Source organism: Arachis ipaensis, chromosome B2, assembly GCF_059453495.1.
Source record: "Arachis ipaensis isolate K30076 ecotype BB chromosome B2, ASM5945349v1, whole genome shotgun sequence".
Classification (NCBI taxonomy): domain Eukaryota; kingdom Viridiplantae; phylum Streptophyta; class Magnoliopsida; order Fabales; family Fabaceae; genus Arachis; species Arachis ipaensis.
Genome location: NC_142437.1, coordinates 87963516 through 87987911, shown reverse-complemented (window position 1 = coordinate 87987911; position 24396 = coordinate 87963516). Strand labels below are relative to the sequence as shown.

Below are 24396 nucleotides of genomic sequence, written 5' to 3'. Positions count from 1 at the left end.
CAGCTCCGCTACCTCCAGATCCCATCTTTGTCAACCGATCTGCCACGACATTAGCTTCTCTCGGGATAAGCTCAAAACGAATATCCCAATCCCTTCTTAACTTCAAGTCAAAGATCAGTTGTATCACTTCTTTTTCAAGATGCCAGAGTGGAACTTGCCAACTAGTCACTAGCTCAAAAGCTGATGCGCAATCTGTCTCACAGACAACAAGCTTAAGACCCGCCTCCCAAGCCCAAGCCAAACCTTTCCATATACTCCACAACTCCATCTTGATGACACTAGATCCAAAGGAATTTTCTGAGCATCCCATTACCCATTGACTGGAGCTATCGCGAATTACCCATCCAAAACCAGCACAATCCCAAGTTCACACTCCCATCACAATTTAACTTCCAAGCACCAGGTTCTAGCGGAGACCAAGACAGAGATTTTAATTCCTGGATGCAACACACTCGATTCTGAGTTGTATATTCAAAATTTACCATGCACCTGCGAGCCTTGTATGCAATTGACCCAGCAGATCCAAAAATTTCCTGAAAATTACCCATATTTCTGTCTTGCCAAATTGACCATATTATAGCTGCAAATTTGGAACAACCTTCATTGAGGAGGCCATGCTTGAACCAATCATGCACCTCGTGAGAGCCAAAGAAATACACATCAGAAAAACCTAGAGAAACCCAAACTGATCGCACCACTTCACAATCCCGAAAACAACGAAGAATTGTCTCCAGAAGTTGATTGCAACGTGTACATAAGGATGAGGAGAGAGATGTCGCCGAAAACGCAGATATTGAGTTGGTACAGCATCATGAAGGCAAAGCCACACTAGGAGCCTCAACTTTTCAGGGACCCGCGCCTTCCAAAGCCAAAGCCAATTGATATTCCTATCCCAATTCAACTTATTCTGAATTAACCATAAATATCCTTGTTTAGCAGAGTAAAGAGTGTGCTCCCAACTCCAACCCAAATCACGACCAGAAGCCGAAATATGTACTAAACTAAGAATGTCTTCCCTTAAGTTCATAGGAATAAAAGAGTAAATCCTCTCCAAATGCCAAACTCCATCACGGTAAACATCTTCAATGGTCAAAGCAGCCTCACAAATATCAAGAAATTCAACCCTCGCTCCTACTGGCCCAGAGTGCAACCAAGAGTCAAACCAGAAATTCTTAGAAAGAGCTCCCACTTCCCAAACAAATCCTTCTTTTAATACGGAAGCTGTGTGCACAATAGACTTCCATATATACGATGAAGAACCCATTGCTTTAACTGCAAATAGTTTTCTATTCTGGAGGTATTTTTGAAGCATAATCTTGACCCACAGTTTCTCTTGATTCATCAAAATTTGCCAAACTAGCTTTCCTAATAAAGAAAAATTAACCAACCGCGACTCCTGCAAAGCAAGACCTCCAAACTTTTTCGGAGTCGTCAAAACTCTCCAAGATGCTAAATGAAGACCACGGTGATTATGACTACCACACCAAATGAAACTTCTAGTAAACTTATCAATGTTAGAGCACACACCTGATGGAAAAAGGCTTACTTGCATCCTATAAATAGGTATAGAAGATAAAATTGATTTAGCAAGGCAAATCCGACCAGCTTTATTAAGGAAGCGACCTTTCCAAGATGCTAGCCTATTAGTAAGCTTATCAACCACATCATTAAAATCAGCTTTAGTAACTCTGCCATGCATAAGGGGGACACCAAGGTATTTTCCCAGAGAATTAGCAAATCGGATAGAAGAAATACCAGTGAAGAGATCCTTGCATTGTCTAGAAACATTCATAGAACAGATAGCACGAGATTTGTCAAAATTCACCTTCATACCAGATGCTCTGCAAAAGGTGGCCATAGTGTCCAAAACATGAAGCACTTGAGATTTCTTCGCTTTGCAAAAAAGGATAAGGTCGTCTGCAAAAAGGAGATGGGAGATTACAGGACCTCCCCTAGACACAGTCACTGGTTTCCATCTACCAACCTCCACTTGCCTAGCAATGAGGCAACTCAACCTCTCCATACAAATAACAAATAAATAAGGAGACATCGGGTCTCCTTACCTCAAACCCCTCTTTGGCTGAAAACCATCCAACCGGTTACCATTCCACATTAGAGAAAAGGAGGAAGACTTTACACATTTCATAATAAGAGAAACAATAGTACCTGGAAAGTCAAACATTAGGAGAGATTGCTCCAAAAGCTCCCAGCTCACCCTGTCATAAGCCTTTTCTAGGTCAATTTTAAAAGCAAGAACACCTCTCTTTGATTTGGTTTTCTTCATAAAATGGAGAACTTTCTGGGCTACAATGATATTGTCTGGGGCACCCCTTCCAGGAATAAACCCTCCCTGCAGAGGACCAATGATATCTTGTAGAAAAGGTCGTAACCTCTCCACAACCACCTTAGTTATAATCTTGTAGATGACATTACAAAGGCTGATATGACGAAACTCTTTCATGCGAGACGGGTTATCAACTTTAGGAATCAGCACCACCAAAGTGTCAAACAGAGCACTATCCAGATCAAACCCAGCGAAAGCCTTCTTAACAAGTTCCCATACCTCTGTACCAACCACTTCCCAATATTCCTTGAAGAAAAAAGCCTGAAAACCATCGGCACCTAGGGCCTTAAAAGAGTTCATGCCCATAACCACCTTCCTAACCTCTTCTTTAGAAACATTTCTTGTGAGACTTTCAATAGCCTCACGAGATAAAGAAGGTAATTCCTGATCCCCCATCACATCAAGTTCTACCTGTTCCACATTACAAAAAAGATCTCTATAAAATCCAATTGCACATTCTTCGAGTTCTTGCGGATCAGTACTCCATCTTCCATCCTCCAAAAACAACCCCTGAACCTTGTTACGCTTCCTCTGCATAATGGTTTGCATATAAAAGAACTTAGTATTTCTATCTCCAAATCTGACCCAGTGCTCTCAGAATTTTTTATACCAAAACAACTCCTCTTGCATAAACAGATTACTATATTCAGCCTGTAACTCCCTTTCTTCCTGTATGAGGGATAAAGCATCAACTCTCTTCATTCGCTGTTGGATACTGGCCACACGCCTCTCCAATTCCCTCTTTCTTTTAAAAATATTCCCAAAGACATCTCGGTTAAAGGCCAAAGTATCATCTCTGACCTGAGAAAGGCAACGAATAGGATTGGGTCTACCCTTGTCCCAAGCACCCCTGACCACCGACAAAAAACTTGGCTGATAAGACCAAGCTACTTGAAAACGGAAAGGTTTTACCCCGACTCTTCTATCATTACCTTGACATCGTATCATAATGGGACAGTGGTCAGAATGCATCCTCGCCAAATTCTCCACATAGCTTTCTGGAAAACGAAAACACCAAGCATCAGTAGCCACAGCCCTATCCAGCCTCTTCGAGATGAACCGATTACCCTGCATATGTCTGAACCAAGTGTACAAAGATCCATGGGCTCCCAAATCAATCAAACCACACTCATCTAGGAGAGCTCCAAACCGCTCTGCCCTTCGAGAGACAAAGTTCCCACCTTTAACCTCAGATGAAAGAAGGATCTCATTAAAATCCCCAATAGCTAATAAAGGACCTGAATAATTTCTAGAAAAATCTGTCAAAACCCTCCAAGCTTCTTCCCTTTTGCTAGGAACGGGACTTGCATAAATTGCTGCACAGACCCAAGAAAAACCGTCATTCAAAAACTCAACACACACCACTTGCGAACTCGCTGCCACGACATTGCAAGATACTCCGGGCCATGCAGAGAGCACCCAAATACCTCCACTATGCCCCTGAGCTTCTTCAATATGAATAGGAGTATAACCTAATCTGTTCCAAAAGACAGCCATCTTTTGGAAAGCACAATGACTCTCTAAAATGATAAAAACGTATGGATGAAAATTCTTTACCAATTGTTTCAGATGCACCCGAGCCAGCTTATTTCCAGCTCCTCTCACATTCCAAGCTATAAAAAAAGCGCGTGCCTGTTAAGCCGCTAGTATTATTAATTATTAACAAAAAAAAATTATCTAAAATGTTTTCCACAATTAAAAAGTCATCAAAAATATTTTTAAAAAATTTACTTTTACTTTTAATAATAAAATATTAAAATATTATTACAATCTATTTTTTATATTTTTACATATTTATAACAATATATAATGACAAAACATGTTTTGGTGTCCAATTTTTTTTTTTCAATTTTGCTCTTTCTAATAATCTACCCCACTATATGTCAGTTATTCTAAGTTCAAAAATTTCCACTACTTCATCTTCTCTCTTATCACGTACATTCACGTTCTCTCTTATCTCATTAATTCACATTCACGGAAACCCTATCATTATCTCTTACCTCTCTTACTATCTATCATCTCATATTACTGTTACTAAATAATCAAAAAAAAACTTTTTTTTATCCATCTTCTCTTGCATCCTTCTCATTTCACTTAAATATAACGTAAAACCTAATATAATTTGCCTGAAAAAAGTTAAGTAATTTTTTTTATCTTATAATCATTTTATATTTTGAGATTCAAAATTTTGTATTTTTATTTTTATTCAAAGTTTATTTTTATGTTTTATTTTAGTTTTATTAATAAAAAAAGTATTAATATCAATTTTAATATTTAACCTTTAGGATAAATAAAAAAGATGAGACTTTTTTTTATAAATTAGATGATAAAAAAACTATTTATTATAAACAAATTTAAGTCTATTTTTTGACTATAGAAATATATATAATTCACTCTTTGATTTAATCAAAATAAATATATGTTTATTTAATTTTTTAAATTTTACATCAATTATTAAAATCATGATGATATAATAGATGTACTCCAATAAAAAAAATGAAAATAATTTCATAACTATTTTTTTTGTTGGAACGAAACATAACTCAATAACTATAAAGTCTAATATAAACAACTATAGATAAGTAAAATAAGTAATAAAAAACGGACATAAAATTTAACTTTTTTGTTATTTAGTACAAAAATAAAAATATAAAAATATTTTTTTAAACTCAATAAAAAAACGACTGAACAGGCACAGACACAGTGTCTGTTAAGCCGCTAGTATATATAATGCTCATATATCACAAAATCTACAATGGCATAAATTTTTTGGACAATTGAATTTTTGTCAAGGGTTTGGAATGTTTTCCCTTCCTTACCCAAGAGTTAAGCGTGTTTCATAGTAAAGGAGGAAAGAAATGGCTAAAGCCGTTAAATTTAGGTGAGTTCGGTAGGATCTTGCCCAGTTTGAGTCCTATTCAATTAATTTGATCTGTTTAGCTTAATTTTAAGTCAAAATCAATAAAATTAGTGTCAAAATTCATATTTTAATTATTTTTATCCTTTTAATTCATTAAAATTAATTTTTAAATTTTTAAATAAAAATTAATTTATTGACTAACTACTTATTAATTATTCGGAGTTTACAAGAAGACCACGCCAGAGTGAAAACTGCCTCCATTTTTCCTTCTTCTTCTTCTCTTCTCTTTCCCATTCTTCTTCTCCCCCCTCTTCCCTTCCCCATTCTTTCTCCTTCTCGTCCATTTTCTTTCTTTTTTTTTATTTTATAATATTTTTTAGTTAGAGGTAATTTGGTAATAAAATTTAAAATTTTGGTAAAAAAGACTATTTTAAAACCAAGTTAAATCTTAGGGACGATTTTGTAGCAAAAAAATGTTGGAAATGAAAACAATTTTCAGTCTATACCTTAAAAACCAAAATCGTACTTAACCCTAAAAAAAATATCTAAAATATTTTCCACAATTAAAAAGTAATCAAAAATATTTTTAAAAAATTTACTTTTACTTTTAAATAATAAAATACTAAAATATTATTACAATCTTTTTTTTATATATATTTTTACATATATGTAATGCCCATATATCACAAAATCTACGACATAAATTCTATGAAGCACAGACACTTCGCTGAGTTGTCGTGTCCAAGCGACACTCGTCTGACACACATATCTGCTTTGTCCAACCGTGTTTTAATAAAAAATAAAATTTTTTTCTTCGGATATATTTAGACACACCTAAATACTATCACGTGTCAACGCGTCCAATTTTATTCTTAATATATATTCTTGAAATAAATTTAAAAATAATATATATTATTATTTATGAAAACAAAATATTTTAAATACTTTATATAATTAAAAAATATTAAAAATAATTAAAAGAATTATTTATTTTAATATTAATAAAATTATATTTTTCATATATGTTGTGTTCCGTGTGTTGCCTACATATCCCGTATGGTTGCACCATAGCATAAATTTATGGTGTTTTCGTATATCTTGGTCCCGTATCCGTGCATACAAATTAGAAATAGAATAAATTAGATACATCAGCATCAGATATAACTTCTGAGAAATAGAAACTCCCAACATAGTCCCTAGTCCCTACCCCTCAAATATCCTTCACCAGCTTACAAATTAGTTCCAGAAAACAAATTGACTCGGTATTTTTAATAAGGACCATCTCAAGAACTCCATTTGCATTTGGACTAATGCATATGATAAGATTTTAGCCAACCGTAAATTTGCAAATTCACTTTAAACTCTAGGATCCTCACAACCTGCTATATAACTAAATAATTAGTTTCAAGTTAAAGTGCAGAAACAACCCTCTCATGGCTATTGTCATTAATCAAGTAATGCCAAAACTGCAATTTTCTCAAATGGGTTAATTTGAACTAATTGCTTAGACATAGCTTTGTTTGGAAATATGTTATCGGCTTTCATCCGCTCACTGATTCCATATGCTGGCTGCTTGGCATTTATGTACGCTTGGATTAGAACTTGATACTGAGTGAATCGAGAAATGTAGCCAGCTTTCCTCATTTGGTAGAAAATCTTTTCTGCATTATGAATGTCGCCGCTCTTCGCATACTCTTCCATAATAGCCATGAAAGTATCAAACAATGGCTTGTTTCGGTTCTGCTGGATTGCGGTCTGCAAGAGAGAGTTTGCCTTTTCTACTTCCCCAGCTTGGACATGAAGTTTGACAAGAGCATTGTATGTCAATAGGTTAAGTTTGCAGCCGCTATCTAACATTCGCTTAACAAGATCCTTACCCTTCAATAGCATATTATGATTGAGATAAACCTTCAGGAGTACATTATAGTTACCAGAAGAGAGTTTCCATTTCTTCGACATAATCTCAAAAATTTCCTCTGCTTTATCAATTTTGTTTAATGCTCCCCATGCTTCAACTGCACTCATGCAATCCTCAATTCGAGGGCTAGACTCACAGACCTTCCAAATTCTCTCTACTTCGTCAGCCTTTCCCAACTTTGCATAAAGGCAGAGCAAAGTAGGGCAAACCCATTGTTTCTTTTTCACGTTTTCACCTTCCATCTCCTTCAATATAGCTTCGGCTCTTTCATTAAGCCCAGCAGAGATGTAATGTCTAGCCAAGGCTGCTTGTGTTTGCAAGTCTGGTTCAATGCCTTCAGTCTTCATTGTCTCCACAATTTCCTCCATCCCAGCAATATCATTGGACCCTTTTGTGTCTATCAAAATTTTATAGGTAAGCGTAGAAGGTTTGACATTCTCATTTTCCATCAACAATAACACATCTGCTATCTTCTTCTTGTCAACCCTCTTATACAAAAGAAGCATTTGGTTACAAGCAAATGCTGTCCGAGGTAAATCCAAGTCCTTCATTCTATTGAATGTTGCCTCAGCCTTATTCAACTTGTTCTGACTAACATAGTTAGCAAGTAAAGTTCGGTATAACAACTCCCTTCTGAATGACTTTGGAACACTGTCAATAAATTTCTCTGCCATTGGCATACCACGTAATTTAGCAATCAAATCAAGTCGAGAAGCATAATCCTGCTCTAAGAATTCAAGCTTCTTGTTTAACTCTAGCCACTCGAAGAGCTACAATACCAACAAGAAAAGTACAACAGATTCACACAATTAAAATAAGATCACATCATAAACCAGAAGCTCAAACAAGGCAAAACATGTCAATCAGCAACAAAAGGAAATATATTGTCCTCTTTTCTTTACATGGGAAAAATATAGTCCTTAAACACAAAAAAAATACATATATATTTTCTTCTTTTGAGATGATAAAGATTTCATAGAATAATGAAAATTTCATAAAACACAATTATTAAAATCAATGAGGAAAAAGATATCCAAATATATGCCCCCACAAATTATACCAGTGAATATGGTAAAAAAGACAAAAGAGCAACAATATAATCCCTCTTACAGAGAAGCCATAAAGGTTGAAAGAGCACTAGATGACCATTAAGGTCAGTCCAAAATTCAATCTCCTGGTTGTTCAAACTTAATCTAGCAAACTAAATTAAATTTACAATATAAGTGAATGGATATTGGCCCCGAGTATCAATCCACTGCAGGAATAGGAAACATTTTCAAGCAGGAAACTGCTAAACGGGAGAGATGCTGGGAGAGAGATTTCCGCTATTAATTATATCACAGACAGGCTGGAAAAATTCAAATATCAAACATCCATAAAAGTAAAGCAATGTCTAATACTCTACTTAATCAGCATGAGTTCACAAATAAAATGAATTGGATTAATTGTAAGAGTAGAATACTATTAACTTTGATCAATTTACCTGCAAAGCCCTCCCATACATTTTACGCCTCCGGAGATTAACCAAGGCCAGTGAGATCTCTTGCCTACTAATGTCTTTCCCTTCTTCAATCCACTTATCCAAAGCCGAACGAACAGACAATCCTGGAGCTTTAATAATTGCCGTGAATATTTTTGACAGATGCTTACTACGCAGTGACTTTTTCTCTATTGGATCAATCTCAGTGTCAGATAACTCCATCTCGTCGTGTGATTTGTTAACATTCTCGTCATCATCGCCTAAGTCAGTCTCAACTTCGTCATTAATCCCTCGTGTCTGCAGCTCATAAGACAGCGCTTCATCCAAATCATCGTCATTGTTCATACTATTTGCATCAGCTTGTGACGAAAGTTCACGTCTGCTCATAATAAATTTGGGGGAAGAATGACCTGCATGATAACATGTCATTGTTGACAGAACTTTGCTGCATGTTATTTGAAAATATCCACTGATACCAGCCCCATCTTCCACAGCAGCTGGCATTAGCTTGATACAAGAAGCAGTAGATGCTCCTAGACTAAATCCTTGGCTCCTGCAAACAGTGCACATTAAAAAGTGACTGCAAACTCTTATAGGGACTAGAGCATGACCAAAGGCAAAATGTGAAACTAAAATAAACCAACACAACCTTTCTAGGTAATAAATGATAATTCAATGTTTTGTTGCTGGTTCAAGCAACAGAATCATGCACCATGTTATGTAAGAAACCAAGTCTTCATGTTATAGACAATCTACAAATATATAAATTCATCCCCTAAAATACTAGCCTAATGGAAACTACAACCCCCAATATATGAATAAAATTGCACACATTGCAACCCGGTTTAACATTAATTCTTTCTTGCACCCCCTTAGTTTACATTAAAATTAATTTTTACTTCAACTTAAATAACATAAATTGTCAATATTATGTCACCCATTGTTTCTTCCTCCTACAGTCACATAACAAGCTGTCAAGTTCTCAACTCTACAGCTTGCTCAAAAAGAGGAAGAGGCAAATCAAAAACAAAATCCAAGTCCTACCCACCGGGTAGCATCGACAATAGTAGTCAAACATCATCATAGTACCATATCATAGATTATTCATGTTCGAACCATACATTTCTAAATCTGTTAATATATAAAATTAGCATCAAATTAAACAAAGTTACAAGGTCTAGTTGCATGAAATGTATTACAGCACTAAACATGTAAACTTCTGCTACGAATTTAAGAGGCACTCATTTTGCAATAAAAAGGAAAATTAAGAAACAAAACCTAGATTCAAAGCTCAACATTTAGTTACGAAAAAAGATGGGCAAATACTTCAATTTTTCCATCGAGAGTAGAGATTAATGGGAAGGGCAACGAGGGAGAAGTTAAAGAGTGTTATTTACCTGAGACTAAGACGAACGGAAGCTCGACGAAGAGCCCACATGGTTGACGAGTGGAGATTGAGAAAGGTGCAAAGTTCTTGAAAGCTTAAACCCTAGCAAGTAGCAACAACTAGAAATGTAAAACCCTTCAAAATACTATTTAAAAAAAAATAGTATAACTGATCATCTAACCCAATTAGCTAAACATATTCCCAGTTACGTCACAGAACCTATTGTCTAATCAGTAAAACTAATCATTAATTTATCTAATTAGCATCAACTTAACATAAACAAATCTAAACCTAAATTAAAACTGAAAAAACTAAGCATAAAAAATTAATAAATAATTACTGAAAAAATAAAAAATAAAAACTCACCTACAGAAGCAGAAGCAGAGTAAGCGACGGAGCAGCTTCGGAGCTTCAGCCTGAAACGGAGGGGAAGCACGAGCACGACCTGCAGCGGAGCGGAGAGAGACGACGCAATCGGAGGATGCACAGCGGTGAGTGAGGTAGGGAGGAGGGAAGTCCGTGCGTAATGAGTGAGTGATGAGTGAGTGAGGTTTTTTATGGTGTGGGGGCGCCGAGGTTATGGGGGTAGGAAATTAGGGTTTTCATCCCTTTTTTTTATTTTTTTTGACAGGATGAATACTTCTCCTGATAATTTATTTTAGGATTTCGAGGCTTTTGGGGGAAAAAAAAATTTTCGTTTAATTTTGTGGGATTGATTAGTTTTTTTTTTTGTCAATAATCTCTCTTCAGAACATATTTATATGATACGTTAATTATTAATTAATTATTCTCCAGGTACAAGCATTTTTCCTATACAAATTCATACAAATCAATATATCCTAATTCACCTCACTCGCGCCTCTTCTAGCACGTATATTTCACGCGCCTCTTAATTTGACAGATTTTTCAATTAACGTGCGAATATATAACTTCTTTTTTCGAAAGAATTTCGTTTTCTTTTTCGAATTTCGTCTGCAGTTTTGTGCTTTCTCTCTGCGTTCTCTTTTGTCGTTTTCGTGCGTTTCTCTATACGTTCTCTTTCGGCGTTTTCGTGCGTTTCTCTTTGCGCTCTCTTTCTACGTTTTTCTCGATTTCCTTTATTTTCTACGTTCATTTTTGAAATCAAGCTCTGAAAATCGTTTTGAAGATAATGAATGATTCAAGTTTAGATTGTCAACTGAACCAGAGCGAAGTGAATTTTTGTTTTGAATCCAATGAAGTGTCTGAGGTGTGGTTCAATTCCAGTTAATGTTTTTGTTAGTAGTTTATGATTGTGGAGGTGAATAATATTGTGAACCTTGCTTGTGAAAATTGCTGTTCATTGTTGATTCTTTGAATTGCATGTAATGTAGTAGTTCTGATGAATCTGTTGCATTTTATATCATACTTTCAGTGTAAATCAGAAATATTTGGGTGTATTGTGGGAAAATTTCGTTGTATCTACAAGTTCTAACTTTTTCAATTGACCGAGGGTGAATTGCATTATTGTTTTAGTTAAATTGTTTTAGTTTCTGTTTGATGATGAGTTATGAATATGATTTTTGTTATTTTTTATGATGATTCTATAGTTGTAGTTGCATTCTATAGTTTATGCTAGCTTTAATATGGTGAATTGATGACTATTTTAGGTATATTTTGTAGTTTTTCTGCGATGTTGATGAGCAGTTTGTTCCCAAGGTTTTTATGACTTTTAACACGCTTGAAGATGCTGCAAAATTCTACAAGGATTATTCGAAAACTGCATATTTTTCTACAAGAATTCAGAGCACAAATAAGAAGAAAAATGAAATTAAGAACCAATTGATTATATGTAGCAGAGAGGAAAAATGAAAATTGAAAATATCTCCGATCGAGAAGACAAACCCCTTAGCAGGATTAAATTATCCCGCAAGAATTTATATACACATATTGAAGGGCATTAGTGTTTGAATCATTTTGAAGGTCGTATTGCATCAATCACATCCCTGCTGTGTAAATCAAGCAGAGATGCTCAAACAGCACAGGGAACTAAGCATGTCCGTACGTCGTACGATAGATAATAACGAGGAAGCTGGAAGCAGACCAAGCAAAACATACCAATCATTTGTCGCAGCAGCCGAGGGTCACCATGAGTTAAATTTTATCAAAAAAGACGTGAGAAATTACATCACGAGAGAAGTGCGGAATTTTTCAAAACTAGAGGATGCAAAACAATTTGGGAAATACTTATTAAAAATAAAAGAGAAGAATCAAAATTTCTTTTTCGAGTTCGAACTCGAGGTTGATCAGTAGATTAAGATTGCTTTTTGGGCGGACGCAAGGAGCAGGGCTGCCTGTAAGTATTTCGAAGATGTTATTTTATTCGATACCACCTCCAATACAAACAAGTAATATGCTATTTTGGTTTATGTTGTTCAGGTAATGTTGTTTTTTAAATATGTAGCAGAGGTGTACATTGCATGTTTTTGGGTGTAGAGAGTTATTATTTGGATGTATTTAACGATTTTATTTCTGTTTCGTCGTATTCAAGTATAATCTAGTTTTTTGTTCTTTTGTTAGGGTGAATCACCACGGTCAGTCAGCACTTATGTGATGCGCTTTGATGAAAAACGAGGATACTCAATCATTTAAATGGTTATTTGAATGTTGTCTTCATTGCATGGGAGGAAATCCTCTGAAAGGGATTCTCATTGATCAATGTGTATCGATGCAAAGGGCCATCGAGGCTTGTATGCTCACAATAATTCACCGTTGGTGTATTTGGCACATCATGAAGAAGATTCCAAGCAAATTAAACAGCTACAAGAGACACCAAGAAATCGAATAAGAGATGAACCATGTTGTTTGGAACTCTCTTACGAAAGAATCATTCGATAGAAATTGGAATGATTTTCTGATGAAGTATGGTCTTGGGGACAATAAGTGGCTTTTCAGGTAATGTTATTTTTTAAAATTCTGCAGCAGAGCTGTAAATTGCATGTGTTTGGGTGTATGCTAGTTCTAATTTAGGTGTTTTTGCAGAGCTTTACAAAGACCATCATTTATGGATTCCAGTTTATCTCGAGCACCACTTCTGGGCCAGGATTAGAAGCACACAAAGGAGCGAGAACGTGCATGCTTTTTTTAACAAGTTCATTACACGAAACAGCTCATTTATCCAATTTGTCAAACAATACGATAATTGCCTAGGAAGCAAAGAGCAAAGAGAGAGAGAATTGGATGCTGCAAATTTCACACCGTCATACAGTATGCAACAAAATTCTCAATAGAAACTCAGTTTCAACACATGTATACTCACGAGAAGTTCAGAAAAGTTCAAGCACAATTCAGAGAAAAGGTGAATTGCATCACAAGATCAAAGCACTCCGCTCTAGGCTATACGGTATACGAAGTTGTAGAACAAGTTTTCAACTCAACATTCAACAAGTTTGCGGCCCAAGTAAAATGTTAGTGCTTATTATTCAAGTCGAGAGGGATATTGTGTCGTCATGCCCTAAGCGTGTTAAGCTTTGAACGAGTAAATAAAGTGTCACCGAGATATATATTGGAACGATAGAGCAAGAACGTAAAGAGAAGACACACACATATCATGAGCAGCCATGACGAGCCACAGTTGGAGCCAAAAAGCAAGAGATTTGACGAATCGGTGTTTCATTCGCAAAATATATACGAATTTGAATCAGAATCTGAGGAGCTAATTACAATTCTGCACCGCGCCTACAATAATGTCATAGTTGAGATGCAAGAACTGAAAGCCAAAAGCAAGGGGGGCATGTTTGTTATCTCATGAAGATGTTAACTTGGAAGCCATTAATGAGCTTCAAAGCCCTCCACGGGTGAGAACAAGAGGATGTCCCAAAAATAAACTAGGTTCAAAGATGAAAAAACAGATTGCAAATGCTTCAAAGAAAAAGAAAACAAAAGCTCTAAGTGAGGTAAAAGTGATGTTCTTTAAATAGGGGCCAATTGAGTTTAATTTTGTTAAAATTTTTGGTAATATGTGAGTTTATTTTTTCACAGTTGAACCTTTTTTATGGCAGATCAATGGTGCAATCAAATTCCAGCCAATATCATGGACATGTTATGAATTATCAGTTAAGAAATTCAGTAGCACATGTTAGGTTTTGGGGTGTAGATTGACACTATTTCGATGTACCAAATGAACATTTTTTGATGTATTCTGAATGCTCTTGTTTTTGACATTTCTTTTTATATTTTGAGCTGCTGTTGTTTGTGTTGGAAATTAGTGTCTTAAACTATCTGAAGAGATTTGTTTGTTTTAAATTTACAATACATATACAATTCAATTCCTAAAGAGGGTAATAATTCAAATTTCTGAATTCTCATAACTCTTGGTTAGATTTTCCATGGAAATATGTAAGCACGCAATTTGGGTGTATTCCGGTAAGTTTTGAGTGTATTATAAAAGGAATTTGACGTATTAATATATTTGATCTTGTTTTTCTTGATTTTTTTTGAATCTGTAATTGACAGCTTTTGAATATAGCACAGACAACTTCATAGAAGTTTATTTATACAAACAAAATTTATAATAAGATTGGATTAAATATTCACAAACTATATAAAAAGTATTCAAACTATTCACAAACTACACAACATTTAAACTAATCACTGTCAATATCATCTGAATCTAATTGACAATATGGACTCAACAATGCTGCAGACGATATGGACAATCTGATTGCTTCACTTTCTCGAATGGCTATATCTCTTTTCTTGATTCATTTCATCAAACAGAATCTGCGAAGCGTATTCAACTCTGAAATGGTCCACCTCCGCCTACAGTTTAAAGAAATTTCTTTTTTCTAAACTCTGTTAATTTAGTAAAGTAATATAGAGTTATATATTTTTAAATATAATTACATGCGTTCAATTCTCCCAGTCATATTTGCCCTTTTTAATGTTTTCCAGCTCGATTGTCTCGAGCCATTTCATTACATAAACTGCACAATCGAAGCTAAAAACAAAAATAAATTAGCAAACTAAAATAGGACAATAAGAAAAAACATAAAATTTTTCAGAGAGAGATTTATACTCCATTCTTTGGCCCGCAATGTTGATATATGGCGGTTTAATTTGATCATCATTTTTTCTGAGAAGTTGCCCCCTAGCAAATACCCTCATTCTAAAAATTACATAGCCCTAAAAACCAAAAAAGCAAAATATAAGAAATACTACATATAAAACCTGATTACACCCAAATGATCCCATAGTACACCTTTTTTTAAATAGCACTACACCCAAATCTTATAATGCTAACAACAGACTTATACCAAAGAATTTATAGAGAAAATAGAATCAACTTACAACAAATTTATTAAGCTTCATTCTGGCTGGAGAGGGACACTTCTTGTTATAGGGGTCAAGAACACGAAATTTTTTGTTTCTAACATCTGCCATCCATATCCACCAATGATTTGCATAGCAAATAGGGGCAAATATCTGAAGTTTTGCCAGATAGAACAATGTTTTAGTTTAATTGGCACCTAACAAAAGAATGGTGATAAGAAGTTTTAGAAATGAAAACTTACATATAGATGGATGCCAACTTTTTCAAGTCCAAATAAAGGATGAACATTTTGTAGTCTAGAATGTTAAAGGGCTTATTTGATTTTTCATGTAAGAAGTCCCCGTTGCCATAATTCCCTAAAAACATATGCTGCATAATTTATATAACACCGAAAAAAATAGTTATTACACACAATACATTATATAAATACACTCAAATTTCATAATAATATACCTTACCACAATATCAGGGGAGAGACAGTAAAATTTTTCTTCAAATCTTTTATTTATTTCTTTGTTGAGAATTAGACACATTGCAATGACAATCTAGGAAAATAAAAAACCCCAATTAATTACATCAACATTTCAGTCACAACAGTATAATTAAAAATCATAAGGCAAGTGGTAGGGGTGTGCATGGTCCAGTCCGGCCCGGTCCCGAACATTTTAGGGGCTATTTTGGTGTGATTTCATTGGGTTTAGGGTCGGGTAAGGGTTTCAAAAATAAACCCGGTCATTATTTCGGGTCGAGTCCGGGCCATGGCTCGGGTCACCCGAACTCGGCCCGATGGCCCGATCATCATACACAACTAATATTTTGTGTTATTAGTGATGGATGATGGCTATTCTTATGTGGAATTTAAGTATTGTAAAACTTAATATGTTGTATTATTAGTTATTATAAGACTATAAGTCAATGTTTTATGTTTAAAATGCATAAGATTTTAGACAAAAATGCATAATATTGTGTTATTTGTATTGATTTAAATATTTGGTGTTATTAGACAATATTAGTATTGATTATGGTTATGCTTTAATTTTAGAGAAGAGATGGTTCTTGTTATATTTTTCTAAGTGAATTTTACCATGTCAAATAATGGTTGGAGTCTTGGAAATTTGGATATTTTCACATGCTAGCTTATAAGAAGGTATCAAGGTAATGTAATATTAACGGCCCGGTTTTTACCTGGTATAATCGTGGCCCGAAAGTGTATAGCTTTCATCGGGTCTAGGGCCGGGTTTGGGTCTAATAAATAGGCCAATATATATTTCGGGGCGAGTCTGGGTCACATCAAACCTGGTTTCACCCGACCTATGCACACCCCTAGCAAGTGGCACAAAAAGGCAAAGGAGGGAGCAAATACATTGTATACTTGGGGCCAAAAGAAAATAAACAAGCATTTAATTGAGGAAGTTTGTATAGTAGTGTGGCATGATAAAAATGAGCCAGGTGCGTATTCCAATTATGTGCCCGGTTAGAACACACACAACGGCCAGTGAAAATGACATCCACACAATTAAAAATTAAGCATGAGTTCCTCAATTAAACGGTCTAAGATGCAAGCAATAGATGAGCATCAATTAAGGACAAGCAAGCTTAGGCAATTATAACAAGAGTGAATTGAATTTAAGAAATATTGGATATTGAAATTGTACATGTGATGGCAGAAAGTTAATATAGAATAGCACAAAAAAACAATAACCAATTCAAATGATGAAAAGAAGACTACTTATTCATCTTAAAAAAATAATGAAATAATCACATAGACAAGGTTCTTGTTCCAAAAAGTGACAAGCTTGATAAGAATCAAGTCAAGTTAACTCAAACAAATGCAAAGCATTAACAAGAAACAAAAACCTTGTTATATGATTATATTAATTTAAAAACCTTGATGAACAAGCAATTCAATTAAATTCAATTCACTAAATTCAATATGCACTTGTTAAAGTCTCTACCAAATAAGAGACAAATGTCAATTTTCATATCAATTTGGTGTTAGCAACTCAAAGTAATAAACAAGCACATTATTGAAATTCCAATTTAAAATAACATCATAATCATTCAAAAGTGCACAATTCTTGATTAGAATGCCAAACAAGAATATAGTCCAACACATGTGGTAGCTACAACACATGCATTAAATAAAAAGTTGATTCGGGTATTATATCGAGCACATGGCATGCAGTACACATATTCATCAAATTCAAGCAAAAATTCAAGCAATAACAACCCATAAATTAGAAATTGAACACTTGCAACTCAACGACAACTAATTAAGCAAAACTTAACCTATATTACCAAAGTTAAACAAAGAAAACGAACATTAGCCAAGCAAATAAACAAAACAAAAAAGACTAAAACATAAAACTTGAAGAGTTGAAGAATGGAAGAGAAGAAGATGGTGGTACTTGTGACAGCCACCGCGAAGCTCACGGCGGCTGGGCTTCACCGGAGAAGACGACGGTGGTGCTAGGAGGAACAGGGAGTAGCACGCTGTGAAAGAGAAAGAGAAAGGAAGAAGAACAAAGAAGAAAGACGGGAGGGTGGTGGCGGCGTGGCAGCTGCGGTGCCGGTGGTGGCAGGGTCACCGGAAGAAGGGTGGGTAGGGCTGTGTGTGGCCAGACGAAGAAGAGAAAAGAAGGGTTGGGGTTGTCTGGCGCAACAGGGCATCCTTCCTGATTAACGCCTAGAACGTGACTTGTGCGTACGCACAAGGTAGTGTGCGTACACACACTAGGGAAAGCAGAGGCGTGCTCATATGCACAGTTGTGTGCAAGCACAGAAAACTCTTTTTTTTTAGAATAGGCCAAAAGGATCATGTGTGCGTACATATAGACTGGCGTGCATACGCACAGAATGAAAAAGGTTGGGGTGCGCGCGCACAAACAGATGCGAGCGCTCTAAACAGAGGGTGCGCAAACGTGTGTGCGTACGCACAGATAACGAAAACTAGGGCAGGTGTGCATACACACAATGCTCTGTTTCTGCAAAATTTTTAATGCCTCTAAAGCACCAACCATAATATCAATCAAAAGTTTTCAACCCCAAAACATATCATTCTTCAAAAACACATGATCAAACTAAAATGCAACTAGACTAAGCTAAGCAAGATAAGCAATTATTCAAGAAACAAAAGCTAAAAGAGATAAAAGGGTTAGAAGGATATTACCATGGTGGGGTGTCTCCCACCTAGCACTTTGGTTTAAAGTCCTTAAGTTGGACTTTTTGAGTGAAGCTTGTGTCAATGTGGCTTATGCTTCCACTCATCCCTGAGTTGCCACCCATGTTTGCTCTTCCAAAATCCTCCAAGATCCCAAACGAAGTACATCAAGCTTTCAAGCAACCTCAAGCAAGAAATTGGGACCCAAGGTGGTTGATTGTAGAAGTGTATGCCCGGATCCCACACTTTAGTTTCCTGGCCATCCCTTTGTTGATCTTTGCTCTTGTATTTGGATGAACAAACTCTTGAATTTCCATTGAAGCACCCCTATAGACCTTGAAATCTTCACAATTGAACCTTGCACCACATTTGAATTCCAAATGTTGATTTAGCTTCTTTGATGAATCTTGACCCCTTTTTGTGACCAACCTCTAATTTTTCACCATTTAACAACCCAAGAAGGACTTGAAGTTGATAATTCGTTTCCAAGATAGCATATTGATGTGGGACTATGAAGCTTCTTGAGGATATTGTCACCCACTTAATTTACTCTTGGAATGGAGTTACTCTTGTGAAATCTTGCATAAATACCTCCACCCCTTGGTTGCCTACCTCTTCCTCACCACCCTTTTCTAGCTCTTCCTCACTAACCTTGATGATTTGCATCATCTACCTCTTTCTCTTATCTAAAAGGACCATAGAAATAGTGAAATCTCATTCAATTAATGCAATTTCATGAACTAAATGATGAATTTTATTGTACATTGCTTTGAAATGAGTTTTGTTTGAATTTCAGGTGAAAATAGCATCAAAAGAAGAAGAAAACAAGAAAGAAGAGTTGGGCATGTGAGCTGGGCGTGCTACTTGGTGCAAATGCCAACAAATTCAATGGGCGTGGCACGCCAGTTAGCAATTCCAGAGGAGAGTCCATGAAGCTTTCAATGGGCGTGGCACGCCAAGGAGATGAAGCATAATGGGCGTGGCACGCCAAGGCCAGGCATGGCACGCCAACTATAAACTCTAGAAAAAGTCTGATTCAGAGGCAAAGAAAGGATAACAGATGCTATCAAATTCTGACCTTCGTGCGTTCCAATGAGCATATCTTGGACTATAGAAATCCAATTGATGCGCTCTTAACGGCGTTGGAAAGATAATGTTTAGAGCTTTTTAGCAATATATAATAGTCTATACTTTTCTTTGGAGAGGACTGCCCAAAATGGGTGTTGAACGCCCGAACTACCCCCTTTCTAGTGTTCAATGCCCAAGGAGGACCAAGGCCAGCGTTGAATGCCCAAAACTGGCGTTCAACGCCACCAAGGGAGCACAAGGCAGCACACACACCCCCTAGTGGGCGTTCAACTCCCACTCACTCAAGTTGAACGCCAAGCTCAACCCAAACACTCACCAAGTGTGCCCAGAAAGTGGATTTTCGCACCTTTAGCTTAGTTTAATTTATCTCATTTTGTAAATATTATTTATTAGATTAGTATATATAAGAGAAGATCACCCATATTTAGATCTTCTTCATCATCTTCGAATCTATCACACATTTTTTCTGTAAATTATGAGCAACTAAACCTCCTAAGTTAAGGATAGGAGCTTTGCTTATTCCTATGGATTAATTCATTACTTTTCTACTTTAAAATATGTTTGATTCTATTCTATGATGCATTGTCATTCTTCATCCTTATGAATCTGGGGTGAAACAGAAGTACGACCCTTTATTCTACATGAGTTCTTACGAGTCCCTGACAGGATAGTATTGAGCTACAGCTTGAGAATGCATCACAGGTTCCAATAGAGTATCTGGGCTAATTGGGATAAGTGACATAAAATCTTGTTAGTCATGGATAATTGAGGCTTCTGTAGCGCTAAGGCTAGAATCATAGAGCTTCATTCTTCGATCCGGAAGATCTGACCTTGTCTATGGCATTTTGAGTAGGATCATTAGAGATTGAATTGCGTGATCTTCACCCTTATTCAGATCGAATGACCACTAACCCTGGCGTTTGGTGTGGATCAGAGGAGATTGATGACCACTGACCCTGGCTTTAATCATTTACAGCCTTGCCATTGAATGAATCACTCATTGTTAAAGTAGACAATAAGAAGTATCAATCCGAAAGGATAAGCATCAGCAAGGCCTTAACTAATTCTCCATCATTATCTCTACACCAATTCAATACTATTTTCGTTTTATGTGTTTACAACAACTACCATCTTTTCTGTTCTCCTAACTAAACCCAGCAAGATAACCATTGCTTGCTCAATCCGACAATCCTTGTGAGATCGACCCTCACTCACCAGAGGTATTACTTGGACGACCTGGTGCATTTACCGGTTCTGTTGTGCGAGTTCTAATTTTGCGCACCAAGTTTTTGGCACCATTATCGGGGATTGTTTGTGGTTGACGAAGTACCAGTTATCCTGTTGCTTAGATCATGCACTTTTTCTTGTTTTTATTTAATTATTATTCATAAAGTTATTCAAAAAAAATTTGTTGAAGTCTAGCTGGCTGTGAAGCCATGTTTAATCTTTTGGACCGAGGCTTCAACTTATCATCACAAGAGCTTGTTGATTTCTATCAATTTTGCTGTTGAGAGTAATGATCTGCTAAAGCTTGGCTGGCCATTGGCAATGTCTAGTGTTTTGGACCGAAGCTTTCACTGAAAGCTTGGCTGGCTAGTAAGCCATGTCTAATTCCTGGACCGGAGTTTTAGACTAACATTGCATGATTCCTGGAATTCTTATTAAAAATTTTGAATCTCTTTATTTTCTTTTCCATATAATTTTCGAAAAATAAAAAAAAATTATTAAATTTATAAAATCAAAAATATTTTGTGTTTCTTGTTTGAGTCTAGTGTCAAATCTTAAGTTTGGTGTCAATTACATGTCTTTATTCTTCTTGCATTTTTCGAATATATGCATTATGTTCTTCATTAATCTTCAAGTTGTTCTTGATGATTTCCTTGTTCTGATCTTTAAATTCTCTTGTTTTGTGTGTTTTATTGTTTTTCATATGTGTTCTAATTTTATTAGTATCTCTAATATGAAAATTTCTAAGTTTGGTGTCTTGCATGCATTGTTTGTTTGCTTTTAGTTTTCTATGATTAGTTTCATTTTGATTGTTTCTCATCACTAAAAACTCAAAAAAATTTTCAAAATTATGCCTTTTCAAGTCAATAATACAGAGAATTGAAGATTCAGAACATACAGCAGAGGAATTACACAGAAAAAAAAACTGGGCGTTCAAAACGCCCAATGAAGAAGGAAAACTGGCGTTTAAACCCCAGTCAGGGTACCTGGCTGGGCGTTAAATGCCTAAAAAGGTAGCATTTTGAGCGTTAAACGCCAGAATGGATGCCATTCTGGGCGTTTAACGCCAGGAGGACACTAGAGGGAAGATTTTGTTTTTAATTCAAATCTTTTTCAAATATTCATAATTTTTCAAAATCAAATCTTTTTCAAATCATATCTTTTCAAAATCAATTTTTTTCCATTTTTTTTATTTATTACTATTTTCGAAAATCCTTGCTACAATTAATGATTTAATTCAAAATCTTCAAGTTATTACTTGCCTATTAAGAAAGGATCAAATTTTAATTCTAGAATCATATCTTTTAATTCCTTGTTAGTCAAGTAATCAACCTTAATTTTAAAACTTCCTTTTTTCATATCAATCATATCTTCTCAATCACATCTTTTTTAAAATAATTTTCTCAATCATATCTTTTTGATTTCTAATTTCAAAATCTTTTTCAAAATCACTTAAATACTTTCTCAATTTTAGTTTTTGAAAATCATCAATCAATTTTGCAAAATTTCTTTTAATTATTTCGAATTTTTTTTAACTAATTTTCGAAATCCTTTCCTCCCTTCCCACCTCCTTCTAATTAAGGACTAACACTCCTCCTCAATGTGCAATTCGAACTCTATCCCTCTTGATAAGTTCGAATTCTCCTCTATCTACCTCCTCCTTCTATTCTTCTTTTTCTCTGACATCGCAAGGAATCTTTATACTGTAACATAGAGGATTCCATACTTCCTTCTCCTCTCTCTTTCATATGAGCAGGAGTAGGGACAAAGACATTCTTGTTGAGGCTGATCCTGAACCTGAAAGGACCTTGAAGAGAAAGCTAAGAGAAGCTAAAGTACAACTCTCTGTAGAGGACCTAACAGAGCTTTTCAAACAAGAAGAAGCCATGGCAGCCGAAAACAACAACAATGCCAACAATGCAAGGAAGGTGCTTGGTGACTTTACTGCACCTACTCCCGACTTCTATGGGAGAAGCATCTCTATCCCTGCCATTGAAGCAAACAACTTTGAGCTTAAGCCTCAATTAGTCCCTCTAATGCAATAGAATTGCAAGTTTCATGGACTTCCATTGGAAGATCCTCATCAGTTCTTAGCTAAATTCTTGCAAATCTGTGACACTGTCAAGACCAATGGGGTTGATCCCGAGGTCTACAAGCTTATGCTTTTTCCCTTTGCTGTAAGAGGCAAAGCTAGGACATGGTTGGATTCACAACCTAAGGAAAGCCTGAACTCTTAGAAAAAGCTAGTTAATGCCTTCTTGGCAAAGTTCTTTCCACCTCAAAAATTGAGTAAGCTTAGAGTGAAAGTCCAAACCTTCAGACAGAAGGAAGGTGAATCACTCTATGAAGCTTGGGAAAGATACAAGCAATTGATCAGAAGGTGTCCTTCTGACATGCTTTCAGAATAGAGTATCATAGGTATTTTCTATGATGGTCTGTCTGAACTGTCCAAGATGTCATTGGATAGCTCTGCTGGAGGATCTCTTCATCTGAAGAAGACGCCTGCAGAAGCTCAGGAACTCATTGAAATGGTTGCAAATAACCAATTCATGTACATTTCTGAAAGGAATCTTGTGAATAATGGGACAAATCAGAAGAAAGGAGTTCTTGAGATTGATACTCTGAATGCCATATTGGCTCAGAACAAAATATTGACTCAGTAAGTCAATATGATTTCTCAGAGTCTATCTGGAATGCAAGCAGCAACAGGCAGTACCAAAGAAGCTTCATCTGAAGAAGAAGCTTATGATCCTTAGAACCCAGCAATGGAAGAGGTGAATTACATGGGAGAATCCTATGGAAACACCTATAATCCTTCATGGAGAAATCATCCAAACCTCTTATAGAAGAACCAACAGAGGCCTCAACAAAGCTTCAACAACAGTAATGGTGAAAAAAATAGGTTTAGCAATAGCAAGCCTTTTCCATCATCTTCTCAGCAACAGACAGAGAATTCTAAGCAGAGCCATTCTGACTTAGCAACCATAGTCTCTGATCTAATTAAGACCACTCAAAGTTTCATGACTGAAACAAGGTCCTCCATTAGAAATTTAGAGACACAAGTGGGTCAGCTGAGTAAGAAAGTTACTGAACTCCTTCCTAGCACTCTTCCAAGCAATACAGAAGAGAATCCAAAAGGAGAGTGCAAGGCCATCAACATAACCCACACGGCCAAACCTGGAGAGGAGGAAGAGGCAGTGATCTCCACTGAGGAAGACCTCAATGGACGTCCACTGGCCTCCAAGAAGTTCCCTAATGAGGAACTATGGGAATATGAGGCTCATACTGAGACCATAGAGATTCAATTAAATTTACTTCTGCCATTCATGAGCTCTGATGAGTATTCTTCCTCTGAAGAAGATGAAGATGTTACTGAAGAGCAAGTTGCTAAGTACCTTGGAGCAATCATGAAAATAAATGCCAAGTTATTTGATAATGAGACTTGGGAGGATGAACCCCCTTTGCTCACCAAAGAACTAGATGACTTGACTAGGCAGAGAATACCTCAAAAAAGACAAGATCCTAGAAAGTTTTTAATACCTTGTACCATAGGCACCATGACCTTTGAGAAGGCTCTGTGTGACCTAAGGTCAAGCATAAACCTCATGCCTCTCTCTGTAATGGAGAAGCTAGGAATCCTG

The 24396-nt window shown here is 36.0% G+C and overlaps 2 protein-coding genes across 2 annotated transcripts; both read right to left on the bottom strand.

Moving 5' to 3' along the window:
- Window positions 1-2938: 2938 nt before the first annotated feature.
- Window positions 2939-3841, bottom strand: LOC148574740 (uncharacterized). The gene is made up of 2 exons (XM_088505946.1): window positions 3772-3841; window positions 2939-3660 (listed from the first exon to the last, which is right to left on the bottom strand). Exons 1-2 carry the CDS (start codon window positions 3839-3841, stop codon window positions 2939-2941), a joined length of 792 nt encoding a protein of 263 aa, XP_088362072.1.
- A 2502-nt stretch (window positions 3842-6343) lies between these two features.
- On the bottom strand, window positions 6344-10618 carry LOC107625381 (pentatricopeptide repeat-containing protein At1g80270, mitochondrial). Its single transcript, XM_016328011.3, has 4 exons — window positions 10356-10618; window positions 10000-10091; window positions 8606-9155; window positions 6344-7892 (listed from the first exon to the last, which is right to left on the bottom strand). The coding sequence occupies exons 2-4, from the start codon at window positions 10038-10040 to the stop codon at window positions 6651-6653; spliced, it is 1833 nt and encodes a 610-aa protein (XP_016183497.1). The 5' UTR covers window positions 10041-10091; window positions 10356-10618; the 3' UTR covers window positions 6344-6650.
- Window positions 10619-24396: the final 13778 nt, after the last annotated feature.

Coding starts and splice junctions, on each gene's coding strand:
- LOC148574740 (XM_088505946.1), bottom strand. CDS start 3,841: ATGGCTGTCTTTTGGAACAGATTAGGTTATACTCCTATTCATATTGAA. Junction 3,661..3,771: donor AGCTCAGGGGCATAGTGGAG/GTATTTGGGTGC, acceptor GGGTCTGTGCAG/CAATTTATGCAAGTCCCGTT.
- LOC107625381 (XM_016328011.3), bottom strand. CDS start 10,040: ATGTGGGCTCTTCGTCGAGCTTCCGTTCGTCTTAGTCTCAG. Junction 9,156..9,999: donor TCCGTTCGTCTTAGTCTCAG/GTAAATAACACT, acceptor CACTGTTTGCAG/GAGCCAAGGATTTAGTCTAG. Junction 7,893..8,605: donor TGTATGGGAGGGCTTTGCAG/GTAAATTGATCA, acceptor TTGGTATTGTAG/CTCTTCGAGTGGCTAGAGTT.